Genomic DNA, 22,572 nt, shown 5'->3' on the forward strand with positions numbered 1-22,572 from the left:
CCAGTGTGTTGTGATTCGCTAACCGCCTAGAGCACGTTTTCGGTAACGTCACGCCCCTTACCTTTACCAGTCGTCTGTGCTTTGGTGGTATTAGAAACAATGGCGTCAATAAAACCATACCAATTTGAGCCCGAATCGGACCTAGAAAATTTTAATGAAGATGAACGAGCAGAACCTGTTCAAGAACTGCGTTTAAATGACGTTTCAGAATGGTATGTTTTTTGTTGTTGATATCTAATACTTTTTTAGATACGCTGTAATTTAATTGTACTAATTATAATAGTTGATGTTTAACTTATAACAATAATAAGTGTTTGTCTATTAACAAAAGTGTATTCAAGAACCTTTTTTATTTAAAAAAAAATATATATTTTATTAGGTGTACATGTAATAACTGTGAAAAAATGCCAATTGAAGAGGAAAACATCTGCTGCAAAGAAATACAGAAGGTAGTGTAATAAGCTATTACCAAAATTATGCATAACGTGTTAATTCTGTATAATTATTTTTTCATATTTAAAAGATGAACATAGGTTAATTGTACAGTATGTTCTCATTGTCTTACATTACCGTTTAGGTTGTAAAACGAATGATGGAGGTTCCAGACCCTCCTAAATGTATGGTTGAGCATCCAGGTTTTGAACCAAACTGCTTAAATCCGTATACTTTGCAAAATATCAATAATATTTACAGAGCCGACTATGGACCAGTGAGACGCAGAAATGAAGAGGAGTAAGTATTTATTAAATTTTATGAAATTATGTTGTGTAAAAGAACATAAATAAAAGACAATAGATACAAAATATATATATTTACACATTTATATTTACTATATAGTTATTCAAAGACAAAAACTAATCAAAATATACATTTTTATCAAACATATTTTCAAATCACATATACATGTTTCCAATATACCACTGGTTTTATACACAATATTGAGGTTTTCTATTCCTGCCATAGGCGTTTCCGTTATCTGGCCTATCGCAGCTTTGTCAGCTGGTGCTGGGGCTACCTAGGACGTAGTGTGAGGGTTGTCATCCCCTCATGTGTTGTTAACCGGATCCGTCTACAGTTTCCTGATCCAGCGGGACAGTATGTTGGGTTCCGGCCACCCCTCGACTGAATCGTGACACACGCTGGGCAATCACCTCTTCTTTGGAAGGTTTTTCATACTGTGATGACAGAGGAGGTGGAATGGGGATTGCATGCAGCTCTTCCGCATATGGCTTGGGGTCCACAAAGACTTTATGTAACAGAAGGCTCATAAGGTCATCGACATAGTCTGTAAAAAACAGAATACTGAGTCACTCTATGGTTTTACATAATTACTGATAAATAATCTACCTTTGTTTTATAATTAACATTTGTGTAATATTTATAAATATTTTTTGTAAGCTTATATTTATTTTATTATAGCTTTTTTTTTTATATATTATTGTTAATAAAACAAACTTACTGTATGTTGGTTCTATTTTCACTGGCTTTGCTGTGCATTCCCCTTTTTTGGACTTTGGAAAAACGATCTTATACACAGCCTGTCCTTCAGTTGTTGCCTGCTCACGGTTAGCATTTTCATTATAGTGCATTGCTGCAAGATACAGCCTGTAATCAGTGCACAATCCATAAAATATGAAGATTAGTAGACTGTGTTGTGACAAATAAACAAACAATTCAGAATAAGAGACAAATGTTCAATCCATGATTATAATGGTTTCTTTCTTGCAAGAAAGGCTCACAGTCGCACAGTCAGTCAAGAGAATGTGAGTGCTCGCCAAGATGGGAGGCTTTATAGCTCTTTATATCTCTGCTACTCATATCATAGATAACATACTGTAGGGCCACAGGCAAGGCTCCTAACCTATTTAACCTTTTTCTTACTTATTAGGAAAGAACATTATTTATTATAGGGAAAGATCATTCATATTAATAAAATAATGAATAAAAAAAACATTTCCATAACAATTGTTAGAAACAATGCTTATAAATATTACTGAATATGTCAAAGATTATTACCTGCACAACATTCCTATGAAAGGGAAAATCACGTTCTTTGGGGCAAAACGCAAAATCAGACTGTGGAAAGCCTCCAGTGATGACGTCTGAAAGTTGTGGCTGAGCTTTTCTATATCCTTGAGAACTCTCTTGTTGTATAATAGCTTTTCCACTTTATGGAGCGCTATTGATCCTGTAACCAAACAGATAAAATATGAAGAAAATCTCAAAATTTTACTAGTTTACTGTCATTTTATTGTCATTTGTCTCTCTATACAGTCATACCTGGTTGGATCCATTTTTTTGGATCCCTGGAAACTTTGTCTGGGTGTTCACACTTGGGGAAGAGGTGGTTCTCATGAACATGTACATTTTGGATGTGGTTCTGCAGTGAATTCCACTTCGCCACCTTTTCTGGCCCAGACTCAGAGGAAATCGCACTCCAGTAAACATGGTTTTTGATGCTGTGCAACCATTTTTTCAGCACCTCACAGTCCTTCATTTTTGAAAGTTTGTCAAGTTTCTTAGATAAACCTGTACAAAGTAAAAGCTTGGTTGTACAATCATTATTTCAAGATAATCAAATTACCACAAAAATAAAAATGTACATGTTAGGTTGAACAATTAACTGAATAAGAATCAATTAATAATACAAAGATAAATAATTACCTTTCTCAAAGTGCCACACGTCATAGAACTGAGTGATATTGCAGTCCCTCAGGTATTTCTGAATCTGCGGATGGCGATCGGTGACGATGTAGTCAACAGCTAAACCATTAGACTCGAGCTTATCGAGACAACGCTTCAATCCCTCCTTTTCCATATGATAACTTCCACCAACCTCGTTGTTCTGTTGTTGGGTACACAACATTTCAAATGTATAAACAGAGTAGAGTATAAACAATAACAGATAAAAGAAAATGTAACATTTTTTTTTTAAATGCTTAATTACTAACCTGAACTAGTTGAAGATCCAGAATTTTGTTGGTTTCCATGTGCATAATGGTGTAGCTGCCAAATTTTGCTGAGTGTCCTATTTTAAACATCATAATCATATATAGAACATTACTGAGAACATCAGTATCATAATATTTTAGGAAAACTCAAAGACTATAAAATAAACGGCGTGATTGTTTGTTATTTACTGTAAACGTACCTGGCGTGTCAGCACGCATATCTCCAGCCACAGCAACATTTCCTCCCTCTTGCAGCTGTCTTATAAGATTCAGTTGATCTTGGTTCCACTTGTGTATTATGGTAGGCTCAATGAAATTCCTGGCATGAATCCTAAAAGTTACGAAATGCATCATCTGGAGCTTCATGGCCTTGAAAATCTATTAACATAGAAATCATACAGTACATACATACTGAAACAGTATTTTTTTGTGAATTTTATTGTAATTGTAATACCTTCTCTAGTTGTTTAAAAGATCCACCGGTAAAATACGTTGCAGCAGACAATAGCAGGTTTCCAAGTGGGGTACTCCCTACAATGGGCTGGCTCTGCCACTGTCTGTAGTAGTTACACTTTTCACAAAGCTGGGTGAATGCAACAAAAGTCCCCCTTCGTCTGCTCTGGACAACACACTTTGTCTTACAAATTGGACAGGACACAAACAGCTCTCGAAGACAGCTTTCAAAAACAATGTATTTGTTATCGCTGTGGTCGGGCTGTGGATCTATCCTAAGGCAATATAAAAAGAATAAATATTAGGAAGTTGCTTTCATGTTTTATATATTTTTTTAAACACAAATGTATTGGTAAAAAAGTGTGTAAATATGTATTTATATCTTACGCCAATTCTGATTCTTCAGTAACAACAGAATCTGGGTTATATGTGGAATCGGTGGGTTCGACATTTAATTCTGATTCTTCTTCCCCATCTAACACCAGACGAGGTCTCTTACTGGGCCTGAAGACTGAGCCCCTTACTGGTGTTGAAGAGTGCTGCACATCAGGAAACATGTCAGTTGTTTGGGTGCCCACATTAGGACCATAGAATGTTTGTAAGAAATAATGACAATATGTAATCAATGATCAAATTACAGCTTAAAACATACATTTGTCATGTAAAATAGTAGGAAAAAATTAATTACTGGATAATAATCATTGGACCACAAAAAATAAGCTTCATAAGCAAGAATTTCATATAATTGTTCTAACAAATTATATTAGTCCTCAACGGGATTTTTTTTGATTAAAGAGTGAAGATCGGTACTGAATGGAATCGTTACTTTTGTATTTTTAGAACGCTTATAGCCAAATATCTGTCGCTATAACTATTAACCCAAAACGAACACTAAACATTGGCTTTACTATAGTAGCCAAATCAAACACAGAACCATGTTTAGCATGCCTGCAGATAAACAAACATGTAGATAAACAATACATAAACGCTCTAATCAAATAATGATATACACTAATTCCAAGTTCGCGGTTGAGATTAAGAAAAAAAGTTTGTAACGTTAACGTTAGGGGTTTGTCGAATGCATGAATGAGCATTTAACAAACTGGTTTGCTGAGCCAAACAGCGTTGTTATTTGTTCACTTCCTTGATACAATGTACAATAAGCAATACAAACTATTACAGTAAAACACATCGACGAAAAATAAGTCATACTTACAGGTTGTGGCCCGTAAACAGCTTCTGTTTTTAAAGTTGGAACTGCTCCATCTTTCAGGACAAGCCGTTGGGCGAATCCTGCATTGAACTCGCGAAGATTGTGGAAGCTTTCCTCCGTAAAATGGGCAGCACAGAGAGCGAGATTTGGGTAATAATTTTGAGGGACCGAGTTAAAAATAAATTTTAACCATTGATCCCTAACTTCCCCGTCCCTAGGAAGGCTGAACAAAGTGGACCTGCAATCCGGATGAAAATAACAGCGTTTCGTCGGCATCGCGGCAATGACACTCCAGCATACAACAACTCTTCTCAATCTCCACAGCAATATAAAATGGCCTCGCTCCCCACCCCGCCCCCCCTAATTTATTATTCTCGGAGGAGGGGTTTTGGGCTTAGTGATGTCAGCAACCCTGGAGGAATGTTTGCTGTAGTCCTTAGAAATGGATTTCTTTAAAAGCAAATATCTCCCTTTGCTTAAAACTTTGAACGTTGTAACTTTGCAGATGTTGTTTATGCTCAAACAGGAACATTACACACTAGCTAAAGTTAGAAAAGTGAAATCGTGTTTTATCACCCCTTTAAATAAAGCTAAAAGTAAAATAAACTATTAAATTAAAAATTTAAGATTAAGTACAATTAAAAATGCTGCCTTAGCAGCATACTTAATCTCATGAGACTGCGAAGGTTAGGATTCAAATGTAAAAGTTGAATGATATAAAAATGAAAAAACTAGAACATGAAACAAGACTCAAGATAGCAGTATGACACTGTTAAGACTTCAAAATCATAACAGAAAAAACAGGCTTATATAGACAGAGGTAACAAGATAATTAGGAACAGGTTTTTTCAATCAGGCATAAGTCCAGGCAATGGCTTGTAGGAAATGAAGTCCATGACACAGTGTCAATGACGGAGTACCATCTGGTGGACAACCAGAGCACGCCATCTGACCCACTCCACCCTTAAAGAGTGGTTTCCAGACACAACATAAAACTTCAACTCCAGGAGGGAGGTGGAGCAGCATCGGAACAGGGGGAGGGATGAAGGGCCAGACAAGGAACAAGAGGCTAGGGCAGAGTCGAAGACCACCAGGGTGGAGCAGACAGGACCGAAGATCCCCATGGTGGAGCAAATTACCACCACAGGACAAGAGGCCAAGGCGAAGCAGAGACATGGACGGACCACATGGCCATGATAGAACAGAAAGAGAGTTTGGGAACAGTCTCCAGAGCTTTGACATGACAGGCTGAGAGCACAGAGACTGCCTCGTAGGCCGTGATATGGCAGACTGTGAGTTCAAAGCCAGGACTGGCAGAAGTTTCAAGTGTTACCAGTGTGGTCAAAACTGCACAGACAGTAAACTCACAGGTTGGTGCCAACACTAGACTAAGCTCTGGGGCTTGAATGGGCTCTGGAGCAAATTGATGGACTGGAAAGGGCTCTGGAGAAGACTCAGGGAATGGAGCAGGCTCTGGAGAGGATCCATTGGGCTGAAGCAGGCTCTGGATTGGCAGACATGATGTGAGCTGGCTTTGGCTTAGCATACTTGACCAGAGCAGTCTCTGATTTAGCAGACTTGACTTGAACTGGCTCTGGCTTGACATGAATAGACTCTGGCTTGGCAAACTTCACAGCAGTAACCTGGCGTGGATCTGGTGTGGTGGCTGAGGGAACACTGCGTTGCTCTTAAAACAAAACTGAGAACTTTTTAAAATATATCTTTCACAGAAGAAAAAAAAGTAATGCAGGTTTGGAAGGACATTAGGGTGAGTAAATGTTTATGTGTTTAGTCTATTTAGTCTATTTCATGAGTCCACGCTGACAAATAATTAGCTGAAGTATGATAATGCGTATTTGGCGTGCTTTCCGGGGAAGGGGCTCCGAGCTCGGGAATGGCCTGAACCTAGAGTACCCCCCTCCCTGTATTGTTGTAAAATGAACTCGAAGTGAGCAGATGGGGTGGAGGAGGGATGCTGGTAAACCATCAATGGATAGAGGTAAATCAGCTGTATTTATACTGTGATGTTGATTAACTTGATTGTGCTCTGTGTTGATTAGGCTAAGCATCTGACATGCTCCTCCTGAACTTTGTTAATAAAACATCATGCATTTTTTGTCTCCCCATGTTTAGAGACTAACTAGAGCATTATAGTTTTGTTGTCATTCTCTTACAGTCTAGTTACATTGTTTTACACTTTATGGATTTGCACTCAAAGCTTGCATGTGTTCTGATGGAATTACATTGGTTAAAATGGAAATAGGTGACTTTAAAGGAATATTGTGTGGAATGTTGAATATCAAGGAAGCCTTGTCTGGGTCCAGCTCACTCGATGGGTTATTGTAACAGTTGCTGTTTCAATCCATAGCTCTATATGTAAAGTAGCCTCATGGGACAGCAGGAAAGGGGGCTCAGCTCAGCTGGATGTGTGATTGAGGAGATTTAAGGCTGTGTGGTGAATGGATAGAGGGCAGGATGGAGAGAGAAATGATAGATGTGGTAGGCGTTTGCCAAATGTCTGTAGGAGGCTCTGGTGTCAGAGTCCAGACAGTTCCCAGTTCTCTCTGTAAACTTATGAACTTTGTTACCTGTTTACTCACTTGCTGTCTCGTTTGATCACTCATTGAGCTTTAAAGAGTGGGCCGGGTAGCTCGTTGTGTCCAGGTCTTCCCAATCTACAATTCATATCTTCTGCTCATTTCATGACTTTTACATTAATTTTTAACTAGCTAGACCAGTCGACCTATAAATGTGTGCAACAATTACACAGGTGTATGCGCCAGTTTTATGTTACAGTACGTTCGTTCCAGGTTTAAGTTGGCTCTAAAATTCCAGTTTTGGCTACATGAGGAGTTTAAACTATGCAGTCTTGCAAAATGAGATACACTGTGTTCCCCAGCAGTGTACATGACCAGAGTTCTCTACCGATGCAGGCTTATGGACATTAAAGTGCCTCAGTGACGCCAGGAATCCATTACTCTGCTATTCTGAGCATTCTACAGATTGCTCCCTGCATGGAATAACAAGCAGCTGGGAATGGTCAGGAAGCTAACGGAAGGTCCATATGGAGGAGATCAGTGGGAACTACCTGAGAGCTCAGCCGGGGCCCAGTTAACTGACAGCAGATCAGTGCTGATAGGACAGGGGGAAAATGAGAGTGTTCTGAAAACGCTTTGCTGGGGGCCAAAAGCCTGCCACAGCACAGGTGTATGAATGGACCTGGGGACTGAAGGAGACAGCAGCGGAGGAAGACATGCCAACTGGTTGGACAGAGGTTAGCATTGATGAGAGAGGAAGCGATGAAAACGTAGAGAGACAATAGTAAGAGGTAATGGGAGGAGATTGATGAGGAGGGGAGAGGAGGATGTGTGTTAATGTGTGTGTATGAATGGAGAACGTTGGACTGATGAGAGATAGAAAGGAAAAGCAAAGAGTTAAGAGTCAGGATGTGGAGAAAAATATCAATTCCACATCAGTGTACACACAGTTCTTCTGCTGTTAGCTGTGTAAATGAAGATGATGATGATGAAGTCATTGGTCCAAACAGAGAACATGAGACTGCTGATTACCTGTGTGTGTGTGTGTGTGTGTGTGTGTGTGTGTGTGTGTAAAGGAGTGAGCCACTGTATTTTTGCAAAGGAAAATTCTGTTTTATTCCACTATGATTATTTTATTTTATAAAATATTGGCCAACTTCTACTTGCTTTATCTTGCTTTGTCCTTTTATTGTTCTTGTGGATTACTTTGTAATTATATTGTAATTATATTACATTTTTTTTCTAATTTAGATTTTCTAATATTTATTTTCTAATATTTTTGTTTTATTTTATTTTATAAAATACTAAATTTTATTAACCATTTTTAAAAATTGTTTTGCAGAATATTTTCTACTTTTTTCTTCCCTGATTATTTTATTTTATTTGTATTTTAATATCTCTTTTGTACCTCTTGTCATGTGTGCAATGTCTCTCCCAGCCTTTCTTAACCATCTCTTTCATTCTTTTCTGGCTCTCTTCCTCCATCACCTCTGTGTGGCCTATCTGTGTTCTCATCTTCACTTGTCCTTGGCCATTCTTTCTAATTCTTTTCATCTTCTTATTTCTCACCTTCTCCCATTGCTCTTCTCAACTCCCTTCCTTTTGCATTTTTCCATCTTCTTCTCTCTGTCTCTTCCTTCTCCCTCTCTTAATCCTGACTGTGATCAGTTGTTGTTATTTCGCACAGAGAGTGGCCTGTCATAATCTATGCCACTGAGTAATCAGTGTTGGGTTGTTTTCTGCTACAGTGGCGACCGGATAAAAGGCCCATACCACAGAGGTGACATCATCCTCTTTACCAAAGAAAGAATACCAACCTGAGCTGAGGCCAAAGAGAAGATGGAAATTGTGGAGATGTGGTGAAGAGAAGCTGGAAATTGACTTTTTTTGACAGCATCCATCCTAATACCAAGACTGTTTACTGTCAAACTTAATCCAATAAGTATGATTTGGTAGTGAGTGAGACAGATAGAGAGCGGGGAAATGGTTTGTTCTGCCTTATGTGCTGTAATGATGTGCTAGAGTAGGACAAATGGCCAGACTGCTCTCTTTTTATTGTATCCATTCTAATATTTAGCCACGATTCATGTGTAATTGTGTGAGAACTGAATATTTGAAACTAATTAACCTCCATTAGAGTGGTTCTGGCTTAAATATGAAAACAAACTATCCAAGTGGACCTGGCTAGGGGAACCAGTTCAAAAACAAAACTAGCTTTTTTTGTATTATTCAGACCTGTCCATTCCTCTCACCAATAACACACCTTTAATCTGTATATGCCACCCACTACACCTGTCTACATAAAGGGAGGGTGTGCTTGGGAGTCATTAGGTCTGATCAGTTCATTAAAGAGATTGAGTAAGTTGCACTAATGACCACTTGAGTGGCACCATGCTGTGGAAGATTGTCACTCGTTATTTTCCTCCTTATTCTCTTCTTCTTCTTCTTCTCTTTGGTAGTCTCAGTGGAATTAATTGAGCAAGAGAGTGGTAGAAGTGGAAAGACATGGAAAAAAGGGGAAACATGGAAAAACAATCTCTTGCGTCCCCGAGGGATGGAGTGATGTGAAGAACTCATCTGAGGGTGTTGAACAGAGATGCTTAGATGTCTCGTCTCCACCTGAGTAAAGAGTCAAGGTCATACGCAGGCCATGATTCATCAACATCAAGAGCTGTACTAGAAACTAGACTATTTAAAGTGATAGTTCATCCAAAAATTCACTTACCGTCATTCTATTGCAAACCCATATAGAGTTCATGCTGCTATTTTCCAAATTCAGGCAGTAACCCGGTGGCATTGAATCCCCCAAAAGGACAAAAAAGCTTTTTTTTTTAGATAGATAGATATAGATAGATAGATAGATACTTTTTTAAAATGGTATTCATAGCAGCACCCATATTACTTGAAGCCATCTGAAGGAAGAACTGAGGCTATTAAAAATATTATTGTCCTTTATTCACAATTTTTGTGGGAAATGGACTGTTTGGAGCCACTAAGAAAATGAAAACAACACTATGAAGAGATATTGAAGATCTAAGAAGCTTTGGGCTAGAGACTCCAGAGAGCCTGTGAAAATGTATGTTTAAGTGTATATATGGGTCCTTATCTGTGTGTTCTCACAGACACCTGTAGTTCTATAATATATTTAAAGGCCCATTACCCTTTTCAATTATTTACATAACCCTTCCTCTCCCTTTCTTTCCCTCATGGCGGTGAGATATAGAAGGATGGGGGAAATAAGCATGATTTTGGCTGCAAGCAACAGGCGAGATTGAATCATTCTTTTTTCTAAGGAAATCCTCCCTCTGGCTTACTGACACACGAGCAAACAACAAATAACAAAAAAGAAAAATAAATGCGGCGTTACCCTTTTTTTAAATTAAAAAAAGCCATATTAGATATGACGCAAGTGCATTCTGGGACTTGAGTGTTTTGAAATACTTGTTCAAACTGCTGGATAACATCCTGTAACTCTTAATTTTTACTTTCTGTTTGTAAATAATTGAGGACATGTTAGATCACTACCTATTGTTGCAAGCAATCCCTGGATGCAGCAGCAGATGGTAATTATAGGAATATTACTTTGTAAAGGTCATTAGTTTCCATATAAATCCCACAGATGTTATCTGAGGTAAACTCTAAAAGCCGTAGAATCCCATATAACCTCTGGCTTGTGCTGAAGTCCTCCCAGCTTCATGTAATATTACTGACCAGATATATCTGCACTGATATTAGCCTTCTGCCTGTGTTGGATTAATAGAGTTCTTCTAATGCTCATATATCCTCAAATAAGACAAATATATCTTACAACGTCTATTTGGTGAGAGGTTCCTTTAATGGAGAGATTTTCATTAAGATGCACTTGGGTTCAAAGTGGCAAGGTTTTTCAGTGTGCACATATTTGGGTAAACTAAAGCTGTGCTGCTCCTTCAAGGACTCTTGAGTTGCGGTCTGTTCCTCTTACCGCTCACTTCCTGTTTTCTTCACATTATGAAAAGAAGTATTATTTGGTCTCCTGGTTTTTGTTATCTTACACTTATGGACAACCCTATTTACAATTTATTTCATTTTATTAGTATTATTATTATAAGTAGTAGTAGTAGTAGTACAATTATGTTCTTCTAGAATTATTTTTTGTGCAATATGTGCAATTGCTTTTTAGACAAGAAGTTTCTCAATTTAGGTCATCTTGACTTTTTTAAGAACTCTCATCTATCATATCTTATCAAGGCTAAATGTCCCTTATAAAGGCAGTCAGTGTAAGTAAGTAGCAAAATTTGCATGTACATCAACATATTTCATCTTATTTCTTTTCTGAAAGTGTTTGGCCTGGATGGGTTGAAGTAGCTGTCAAAGCCTGTTCAGAGCAAAAGGAAAAATCAAAGTGAATTTCTGAATAATAAAGGTATCACTTTTTACTTTTGGTACTACTTTTTGTAACTTTAGTATAAATATTCATTAAACATACTTGTCTGTTACCTCTAGAACTTTAAATATTTATATTCCCGGAGAGCAAGGGTATCTTGCAGTTAATAAAGAAATTGACATACACGTCCTTTGTTATTGGACAAATTTAATCTTTGGTGTGAAACCTTTTTACTTGTTTCTATTCTATTCTATTCTATTCTATTCTATTCTATTCTATTCTATTCTATTCTATTCTAGACCAGACTAAATATGTTTCAGTCAGCTTTCAGTAATCTCCACAGATGTTTCAAAGTGCTGAACAGTGCAGACTGTGCAGTCATATATGTGGTCTTGTGTAAACCTGTTTTCTGTGATTGTGTGAAGTTTCTGATAACAGAATAAAGTGTTAATTAGACTACAGAGTGAGTAGTTTCATCTTAATGTGTTTTTTTTTTTACTTTGAAGCACTTGTTTTGCTTTAGTTTTCCAGTTTTATTCTTGGACGGAGGCATTATTTTTGCACAGCTGGCTCAGACGTTCACAAAATGCAGAGTGGTGAAATCTCAGTTCATTGTCTTTGAATGAAATGCAGCCTCTTTGTACCTTTGCATAGCGCTTTTTAGTGTTAGTGAGTGAGCGAATATGAGCAAGAGTAATTTAGCTTCCTTTTTTCCTATTGTGCAGTAGTTCCATCTTGTTACATTTCCATCTTCTCACTTTGCCAGTGAGACTGAATTAACCCTTCAGACCTCCCTAATGAATCTGTGAGCAATTTCTTGCTTATTTCCATGTGCTTGCCTGGAGTCGACTTCAAGGCTTCAATGAGAGCAATCTTTTCTAGATTTTGTGTTTGAAGCAACGTGTCACAAACACATGCATAATGTTCATGTGCACAGCACGGCAAGGCACGCTGACCCAGATCTTCCTTATAGTTTCCTCACTCTCCTCAGTCTCCTCACTTTATGCATATACACATGCATAAAACATCTGTTTGTCTCATGTGAATATGTGCCTGTGTGTGTGTGTCTGCAGACAAACACGCTTAGGGATCTTCTTTTTCTTCCTCCTTATCAGACTCTGATCAACAGAGCATCATATGAAATTATAATTACAGTGACATTCAGCTCCCCACTGTTTCCTTTACTATCATAGATGTTCGCACACATACACACTGCTTGCTTCAAGCCCAAATAATGTTTCCCACTGTGCCACAAAAACAGACATCCCTAGTTGCTCAGGGGAGCTTCATCAATCCCACATAAAGAAAAGGGACGACGCAGGAAACACTGCAGCCCACATGCAGTGAGAGCAGCAGTCCCTTAAACATGTTTTAATTAACATGCCTTTGTTGAGTTTGCGCTCGGGCCTGCGTGACTGCAATCTCTTGGTGACCTTTCTCAAAATCGTCACAGCAGTCATTGTAATGTTCTTTCCCTCTTATTTTCTCTTTTTCTCACTTTATTTTACTGACCCACCTGCACAAAGCTGCATAATTGGGGTAGTGTTGGCACAGTGGATAAGACACATGCCTTTAGTGTAAGAGACCTGGGTTTGAATCCACTGTGGGACACCAATGTGTCCCTGAGCAAGATACTTAACCCCTAGTTGCTCCAGTGTGTGTGACCTCTGACAATTGTAAGTTGCTTTGGATAAAAGTGTCAGCTAAATGAATAAATGTAAATGGTAAGTATCTTTGCCGAGAAGACCAGTAGATGGTCTGTCTTGGATGATTGTGTGCTTCTGCTTTGGCTTATTAACTATATATATATACTTTTATGACAGTTACATGTGCTTTTTTATTGTCTTTTTGATGATCCTTGGATTTTTTAATACTTTTATTGTATGGAAGACTTTTTTCTTTTCTTTTCTTTTGTTTTTTTTTTGTTTTTACCCTCTTTGCTTCCTTCCCATATTTCCCATATCTCACCATCCTTCTCTCCGGCCTTTCTCTGTATCTTTGGATGATGCCATGATAACGGTCAGGTATATTAGAGAAAGCAAAAACATGTCACACAACAGAAAGCATGATAGCAAGACAAGGCAAAATAAAAGCAGGAAAGGTGCAGAGAGGTGAGGAAATGGAAAGGTAGAGATTGGAAGGGGGTCGAAGGAAATGAAAGATAAAATTGTGACTGTGGTAAAAGAGACCCAGAGCATTCTGGGGAATATGCATCCTGCTCTTCCCTGTGACAAGCGATCTCCCACCGGTTAGGTGTGCCAGGATGTTTGCTTGTGTAATGGATGCCACAAAAGAATGACTGGATGGAGGGATCCTGTCTTTGGAAAGGAGCAGGTGAGAGCTTGCTGGGGACAAAGTGTTTTCGAGCAGACAACTCTCAAACATCAAATGAATGGGCAATTGTGCTTCTGCCTGGGGCAGCTATCGTAGACAAGGTAGAAACAGAGAGAGCAGCATTACAACCTGACCCGGCTAATGTACAGTCATGGCCAAAAGTTTTGAGAATTACATAAATATTGGAATTTGGAAAAGTTGCTGCTTAAGTTTTTATAATAGCAATTTGCATATACTCCAGAATGTTATGAAGAGTGATCAGATGAATTGCATAGTCCTTCTTTGCCATGAAAATTAACTTAATCCCAAAAAAAACTTTTCACTGCATTTCATTGCTGTCATTAAAGGACCTGCTGAGACCATTTCAGTAATCGTCTTGTTAACTCAGGTAAGAATGTTGACGAGCACAAGGCTGGAGATCATTATGTCAGGCTGATTGGGTTAGAATGGCAGACTTGACATGTTAAAAAGAGGGTGATGCTTGAAATCATTTTTCTTCTATTGTTAACCATGGTGACCTGCAAAGAAACGCGTGTAGCCATCATTGCATTGCATAAAAATGGCTTCATAGGCAAGGATATTGTGTCTACTAAGATTGCACCTAAATCAAAAATTTATAGGATCATCAAGAACTTCAAGGAAAGAGGTTCAATTCTTATAAAGAAGGCTTCAGGGCATCCAAGAAAGTCCAGCAAGCGCCAGGATCGTCTCCTAAAGAGGATTCAGCTGCGGGATTGGAGTGCCAACAGTGCAGAGCTTGCTCAGGAATGGCAGCAGGCAGGTGTGAGCGCATCTGCACGTACATTGAGGCGAAGACTTTTGGAAGATGGCCTGGTATCAAGAAGGGCAGCAAAGAAGCCACTTCTCTCCAAAAAAAACATCAGGGACAGATTGATCTTCTACAGAAAGTATAGTGAATGGACTGCTGAGGACTGGGGCAAAGTCATATTCTCCGATGAAGCCCCTTTCCGATTGTTTGGGGCATCTGGAAAAAGGCTTGTCCGGAGAAGAAAAGGTTTAGGGCTACCATCAGTCCTGTGTCATGCCAACAGTAAAGCATCCTGACACCATTCATGTGTGGGGTTGCATCTCATCCAGGGGAGTGGGCTCACTCACAATTGTGCCCAAAAACACAGCCATGAATAAAGAATGGTACCAAAACACCCTCCAACAGCAACTTCTTCCAACAATCCAACAACAGTTTGGTGAAGAACAATACATTTTCCAGCACGATGGAGCACCGTGCCATAAGGCTAAAGTGATAACTAAGTGACCCGGGGACCAGAATGTTGAAATTTTGGGTCCATGGCCTGGAAACTCCCCAGATCTTAATCCTCAAGAGGCGGGTGGACAAACAAATGGTCACCATTGTTGAGGTTCATATTCTGATTGTTGATGTGTTTGTGTGACTGTTTGACACCGTAGAAGACCACACTATTTGAAAAGTCATTCAGATTAACTGATTATCACAGAACCACTGGCTCTTAGAATCACTTTTACTATAATCAATCAAATTACACAATGCCTATTTCATCAGAGATTAGACTCTGTACAGTTCAATAATTGATGATTACCATCGCCAATATAAAGTATAACAACCTACACCTAGGTACAGGTTAACACCTGATGGCATTTCTTCTGGGCTTTTGAGTTACAACAAATGTGTTTTAGAAACACATGGTTATAACAGCCAGAGAAAACACAAAGACTAAAGTCAAAGGTCAAGAGCCCAACTAAAGCAAACACTGATCTCTAACATGGTTACTTCAAATGAACAATAAATCAACATCTAAACCTTAGTTCATTCTCAATAAGATCTTCTGTAGACGTCGACAGAAATAAAGTCAGTCTGGTTATTAATAAGTGGAGTTGGTGATGCTGTTGTGGGGTTGTTTAATCAGATCTTGAGTGATTTAATGTATTTTATTTCAGTTGATTTCATCTAATACTGTGTCTGAAGTCAGTTGTAGTAGTTCTTGTGTTTCTCTTTTCTTCAGTGATTCTGTTGGTTAACAGCAGCTGTTCATCACTAATTCTCAATCAGCACTCAGTTAATCACTTAATTACTTGAATGCAAAGTTTTAAAACTTACAGGGTTTAAATAAAGGCAATCTGTTTACTCAAACGGTTTGAGTTAAGTTAACTTGTCGGGTTTTACAGTGTGAATCAGGAGAGAAATATGCACAGATCAAGCAAAGGAGTGCAAACAGTCCAGATGTGTTGATGGATTATTATGTGATGTTTTTCACTGGAAGAAGAGTTATTATAGGTTATGAACCACAGTTTAAAGTTAAAATTCATCTTGATGGATTTGTTTATTACAAGCATGCAGATTTTAAATTAAATTGGAGTTGTGTGGATTACTTTTGTTGTAGATTATTGGGATGTTTTTATCAGATGTTTAGATCCATTCACTGCAGAGGATCCATTGGTGAGAAAGTGATGCCATGGTAAAGAAATTCCAAATCTGTTCTGATTTAGAAACAAATTGATCTACATCTTAGATGTACATCTACATCTTAGTTTTTAAACATCGAGTTCAAAATGCTTGTCTACTGTATTTTGGAGGTCTCTGTTCTATTGTGTTCCCCTAATTTAGAAACATTACCACAGATGCCCTCATAGGTATAAGAAATGAAGGAACATGAAGAAAAGTTAAGTTTTACAGTTCCCCCGTGAAAGCAGTCTGGAACAGAGATGGGAATGAGGATTAGGGGAGTAGTCCGGTGGAATAATTCATAAGATATTGTTTATTTAAATAAGCGACCAGATTACAGGGCCAGTGTTTGTTGTCTTATTCACATTACAAGAGCAGAATAAAAAGAAAGAACTAAAAAACTCATAGAGTGCTTGCACTAAAAGAGCTCCTGGCATAGACTGTGTTTACATGCAGGGGAATATTCCCATTTAGTAATCAGAATTAGGTTATATTACCAATATTATGTAAACATCATATAACTCCATTAACTGAACCAGATTTTGCCAATATAAATTTTTCTGGAAATCTAAATAAAAATCTGGAATATCCAGTGCAACTGTCCATTTATTTATAAATGTGCATGTCCAAATAAATGCAGTTCTGGGTGATATAAGATTGAAAAATCAAACATTTGGAGAAACGTTAAAGCATTGTGTAGATTAGCCTATTCATTTATATCTTAGTATAATACACTATAGTTTCAAAAAGTATAGCATAGCATAAAAGTATAGCTTCTGTTAAGCACAAAAGAAGAAATTTTAAAGAATGTGGGTAACTAAACAGTTCACAGCAGCCACTGAATTATATAGTATGTAGAGAAAAAAGTATATATATATATACACACACACATGCATAAATGATGTCAAAATTTAATGTTTTTTGGGTGCGAGGTATCCCTTTAACACAGTATAGTTTTATAAAATATTGTGTAGCTTAGTGTATTATCACATAATGTATTACAGTAATGTATTAGCATAGTATGTTATTGTATAAAGTATAGCTTAGTGTAGTTTAGAAATTACAGTATAAAGTACAGTATCAGTGTTTCCTTATTTCTCCAATGTTTCATTTCACATTGTACAGCTGCTGAGTTCTCTTAAGTCTCCTGGGAGAGATAGTAATAGACTTCTGTCAAACAGTTGTGTGTTAAAATGCAGAAAACCTGATAGAGTGATAGTGCCTCCAGCATCTCACAACTAACTCTAGCAGATTAACGCATCCTCTAATCAGCCTCGACTCCGGCATCAGATTATCCCCTCAACAGCATCCCGATTGGTTTAACTGCCAAGGTGCGCATGTGGATATTATCTGGGATTCTGTAGAATCACTCTGAGGGAATTGTTTAACACAGAGAGCTTGTGTGTAAACACAATAACGTTTTTCTGCATGTGATTCCAGTTCATGTAAATTTCTCTGCCAGTATGAATATGTATGGAGCCCAGGCTCTGATTAGGGAGCCTTGAGATCTCATGTAAAATTTACCGAGCACATGAAGGACAAATACAGCATGTTCCTCATGAAATTTGTAATAAATATGCATGTGTCTGCATGGACGTGCCTCTGTATGCAAATCTCATTGAGTCACGCCACTCTGAAGTCCCCAGACACTGGCCAATATGGTGACTGTTTGCTGTTCCCCATGTCGATTTGATCAGTAGTTGTGGTTTATCATACGGATACTTGTATCATAATCACATCGGTTCGAGTCATCATGGATTAGTACAATATCTCTTGAGCAAATCTCTAATGCAAACAGTCTCATGATTATAGGATTATTATAATGTCTTAATTTTCATATAGATATCAAATGTGTGACTTTTCACTGTCAGCAGCATTGGATGTGAGTGTCTAAATTTTTTTTTTTATGTGATGGAACCCCCAAACACAATGATCTCCTTGTGAAGGACCTCCTTCCAAAAATATTGTTATATAAAAGTTGTTGTATATTCATTCATTTGTAAAGAACAATTTATAAAAAGTAGAATATGTGTAATATGTGTAAAATATTAAAATGTTTTTTGGGAAAATATCTACTAATTAAATGTGGAAATGAATGAATTAATGAATTCATTGAAATGAAATGTAAATAATTAAAATAATTATTTAAAAAAAGAAATAATAACAAAGAACAAATAAATAATTAGTAAAATAATAACAATTAAACAATTTAAAACACATTTATTTTAAATAAAACAAATAACAATATTTAAATGGCACAAAATGTAATATTTCAATTCAAATTAACCACCATTAATGAGGACCTATTAGGCAAAATTCACTTTCACACTGTTGTGTGTCCACAGTGTCAGTAAACAACTAGCCTAATGGTAAAAATCCACCCACTCCTTTTTTATAATCTCCATAAATCAGAAGCAGAGTCTGATAACAGGCTCTTTCAGATTTCCCCCTGCTGTGACATCACAGTAGGGGTAAGCCCCACCTGTAACTGTTAACAATCTACTCTAATTGCATAGATCCTGCCCTAAGTGAGCAGCACATAGTCCGCCATGTTAATATACTCTCTATAGCACCAATTGATTTTATGTCTGTGCCACATAAACATTATAAATATTATGTTTTTTTAATGTACCAATGAACACAAGACTCTCCAAAGACTCCTGGCATCTGAGCCACAGAAGACAGAGTGAATACATTTTATTTACGAAGGAAATGCGCTAAATCATTTAGGCCAAGTCATGTATATGTGCAAATCATTTTATGCCGGACTGCTTCACAAATCGGGGTCAGCTCAACTCTGGATTGCACAAAGTGGATTCTGAAATACCAAGTGTTCTATTCAGAGCATGTAAGAATCGTACTTCATATTTTCTGCATATTTCCAAATCATGTTTCTTCATGTGCTTATTAGCATGCTGTACAGCTAATGTGGTTAAAGTTACCATTACTGACTTTAATCGAAGAAAGCAGAGCTATATTGTTAGTTTTTTTTCACACCCAAATAGGAGCAAATTTGACATGTTATAATAAATGATCTGTGAGTTATTTTGAGCTAAAACTTCAGACACATTCCGGGGACACCAGTGACTTCTGTTACATATTCTAAAAAGGGGCATAATAGATCACCTTTACTGTTAAATGTATAAAACTGGAGAAAAACAAAGCTATAGAAGTCATAGAATAAATATCACACTCTATAATATCACACTCCACATGAGATAGATTTAAGAAACACTCAGAGCATTTTTAAACAAAAACTTAAACTTTTTCCATTTGAACTTATTAATGTGTCATTTCACTATACTTTTGCTTGCTTGCAGCTTAAACTATCAACGCTTATTTTCTTCTCAATCTTTTTGATCGTCACTTCAAAGTGTCTAAACAAAGCACATACATATTAGTTGTGCAAATACATTTTATGCAATGTTTTATCAGCAGAGACACTCTGGTGACTGCTTGTACCTCAACTCTTTGAATAATTCAGTCGCAATGTGTTTTCTCAAGGAGAAACAGAATTTATTTGCTGAAGGTTTCCCTTTTTCCTGTTTTATTTTCCAAATAGGCTTAAGTACCCTTTCTGTTAACAGAGAAATTGTAGACTAAAGTTCGCCCCGGATTGCCCTACGGGTCACTTTTGAAGGTTATTGAAAAGTTTAAGTTCAAAGTTACAGTAAAGATAAAAACCGCACACAAACCACACTAACAGTTTGTTTAATTACAATTTCAGCCTTGGCTAACCAGCTGTGGCCCTATATAGATTTGAGGCTGCGGAGCTGAAGTCTATCATCAGTTAGCCACACAGTCTACTCTGTGTGTGTGTGTGTGTGTGTGTGTGTGGAGGTAAAGGAGTGTTTCAGATACTGGATGATATGCTCTTCTGTTGCCTGAAAGCACCCCTGCTTTTAGGCTCAAAATTTGAGTGCTCAACTGCCAAACATGCATCCGTGGTCTCAAATCACTACAGAAACAGACTGGTTACATTTATACGCTCTCAAGAGCCTCTCGGTGATGGCCAATAATACACTGGATGCCACAAAGGGGAGTGAAACTCATTTGAAACATCTTATTTTGTGTGTAGATTTGTCTCACTCTGTTCCTCTAGATTGCCCTGAGGGAAATGGTAGTTTGGACACACTGACACTCTTTTAGATTGACAGAATTTGGCTTTGGCCACGAATTTTGAATTCCCATGGACAGTGGTAATTATGTTAAGTGGTATTTGTATCAACACTCTCTTTTTCTCTGCTGTTTATCATCTATCTTTCAAATGCACACACTTTTGCTTTGGAAACGGTGTGCTGCAGGTGTTTGGGGCTGTCGGAGAGCTTGCAGAATGAATCAGAGGTTTATTAAACAGCCAAAACCAGAGGAGAGAGGATGAGATGAGATGAGAAGCAAGCAGAAGAGAGGAGAGAAGGAAAGAATCTCAAAATCAGGAAAAAGATCGATTCGTATTTACTCCTGCAGCTGAAGATTTCCATATTTACATTACAAAAGGTCTCATAGCAATCCTTATGTTTTCTGATGTATCGTCCATCACTTTGCACAACTAGAAAATTCAACTTTGTCTCAGCAAAAGTCTTAAACGGTTTGTAAATGAAATATTTTTGCCGAGTTAGGATGTAACTACGGCCAAATATAAACTCTTCTGCTAAACTAAATCTCCCAAATTGAGTGCAATGTTGACAAAATCACAAAGGTTGAATGGAGCATCTAATTGAGAAGATTTGTAAAATATTTTAAAGAAAATGTGAACTAGGATGATTACCACTGAAGTCTCCATGATATTCTCACCCTCGTCCCTCCATTTGAGTCTAATATTTGTTCAAACTCCATTCCTAAGAACAGTTGTAATAATGGTTTATATCAGCAAGCACCACTAATCATCCCATGCATAATCTAATCTGAACCCTGAGATGCCCTTTTGGAGAGGAAATTTACAACAAAGAGCTCTTGACTGTAAAGAAGATGGAATTTTTAAAATGTCTAATTTCTCCTTAAACTTCTTAATAAGCATAGATTTGACATATTCATGATTTAGCTATTTGAATGCTAGCCAAAAGCACCTCTCAGCTCCAGTGACAATTGGGGCCTGTAGAGACCACTGTCAAGCCACTTGTCAAAAAGAAGCCATACCATTTGTGCATTGTGGATTTAGTCATTTAGCGTACATTTTTATCCAAAGTGATTTGCGGTGGGGCAGTTAAAAGGCATTTCCTCTACTTCGCTCATGGAAACAACAGTGATGTAGAAGAGTTTTAATAGATATTAGTAACTTTGCATTACTGTCTCCACCAACATTGGGATATAACTTTTATTTTATTGCCATTATTATTATTATTATTATTATTATTTGGTCAGCACCCAATTGAAAAGCAGGCTATATGTGCAGTATATTTTATATACATGCATGCATTTTTATGACTTCCTGGGAAATGAAATGATAAAACAGAACAGAACAAATGCTTAGACTAGCATGGAATTCCATGTTGGTTTTTGTTAATAGTAGGCCTACATTAACCACAAATAATCACATACATACAGGTCAGGGGGCAGATAAATTACATATGATGTGTGTGAATAAGCATGATATGTTAATGTGTAAAAAATTTAATAATATACTATAATTTTACCCGCTGTTAAGTGCATTGACCTCAGTACACACAGTTTACTGCCTTATGGGCATCCACACGAATATTAACCGTCTGTCTCTCCCTTTATTTCCCTTGCTAGTCACTCTCTCTCCTCTTCATTCTCTCTGAGTCAGAGTTTTTTGGCATTTGATTAAACAGAATTACAAGCTCCTACCCTGGAGACTGTGAGCTTGAGCACATGCGAGTTTGTGTGTGTGTGTGTGTGTACTCCACCCACACGGGTGATAACAGGTGGGAGGAGATTTCTGACTTTGATTTAGACTTTCTGTCTCTCTTTCTTTCTCAATCTTCTTTGCATCTTTGGCTGCTGGGTTGAGAAGTGATGGGTAAAGTCAAGATGTCAGAATTGAAAGTATAACAGACTTTGAACACCCGCGCTCCTACCCCATGATTTTAAAGCATGATAGGTAAGAACCATCTCAACAGCACCCCCCCCCCCCCCCCCTAGCATTTTTTATGAAAGGTGTTATACTAAAACATAGGTATTGACCTTTGAAAAAGATTTAGTTCACATTTTGACAAGTGTACTTCATTTATATTGTGTTTAGGGAGGCATATATAATAATAAAGAGTATAGTACCAGCTTCCTGGATCAAAGTACAATACAGAGGTAATTACTCTCTTTTT

General features: G+C 37.6%; 1 protein-coding gene across 1 annotated transcript; it reads right to left on the reverse strand.

Annotated features, from left to right (window-relative positions):
* Positions 1-935: 935 nt before the first annotated feature.
* Positions 936-3,897, reverse strand: LOC132141829 (uncharacterized). Its single transcript, XM_059551494.1, has 9 exons — positions 3,792-3,897; positions 3,406-3,679; positions 3,152-3,329; positions 2,952-3,028; positions 2,665-2,845; positions 2,281-2,529; positions 2,017-2,188; positions 1,460-1,605; positions 936-1,285 (listed from the first exon to the last, which is right to left on the reverse strand). Exons 3-9 carry the CDS (start codon positions 3,315-3,317, stop codon positions 1,056-1,058), a joined length of 1,221 nt encoding a protein of 406 aa, XP_059407477.1. The 5' UTR covers positions 3,318-3,329; positions 3,406-3,679; positions 3,792-3,897; the 3' UTR covers positions 936-1,055.
* Between the last annotated feature and the right edge of the window lie 18,675 nt (positions 3,898-22,572).

Source organism: Carassius carassius, chromosome 6, assembly GCF_963082965.1.
Source record: "Carassius carassius chromosome 6, fCarCar2.1, whole genome shotgun sequence".
Classification (NCBI taxonomy): domain Eukaryota; kingdom Metazoa; phylum Chordata; class Actinopteri; order Cypriniformes; family Cyprinidae; genus Carassius; species Carassius carassius.

Coding starts and splice junctions, on each gene's coding strand:
- LOC132141829 (XM_059551494.1), bottom strand. CDS start 3,317: ATGAAGCTCCAGATGATGCATTTCGTAACTTTTAGGATTCATGCCAGG. Junction 2,846..2,951: donor TGGATCTTCAACTAGTTCAG/GTTAGTAATTAA, acceptor ACCCAACAACAG/AACAACGAGGTTGGTGGAAG. Junction 2,189..2,280: donor AAAAAAATGGATCCAACCAG/GTATGACTGTAT, acceptor GTTTGGTTACAG/GATCAATAGCGCTCCATAAA.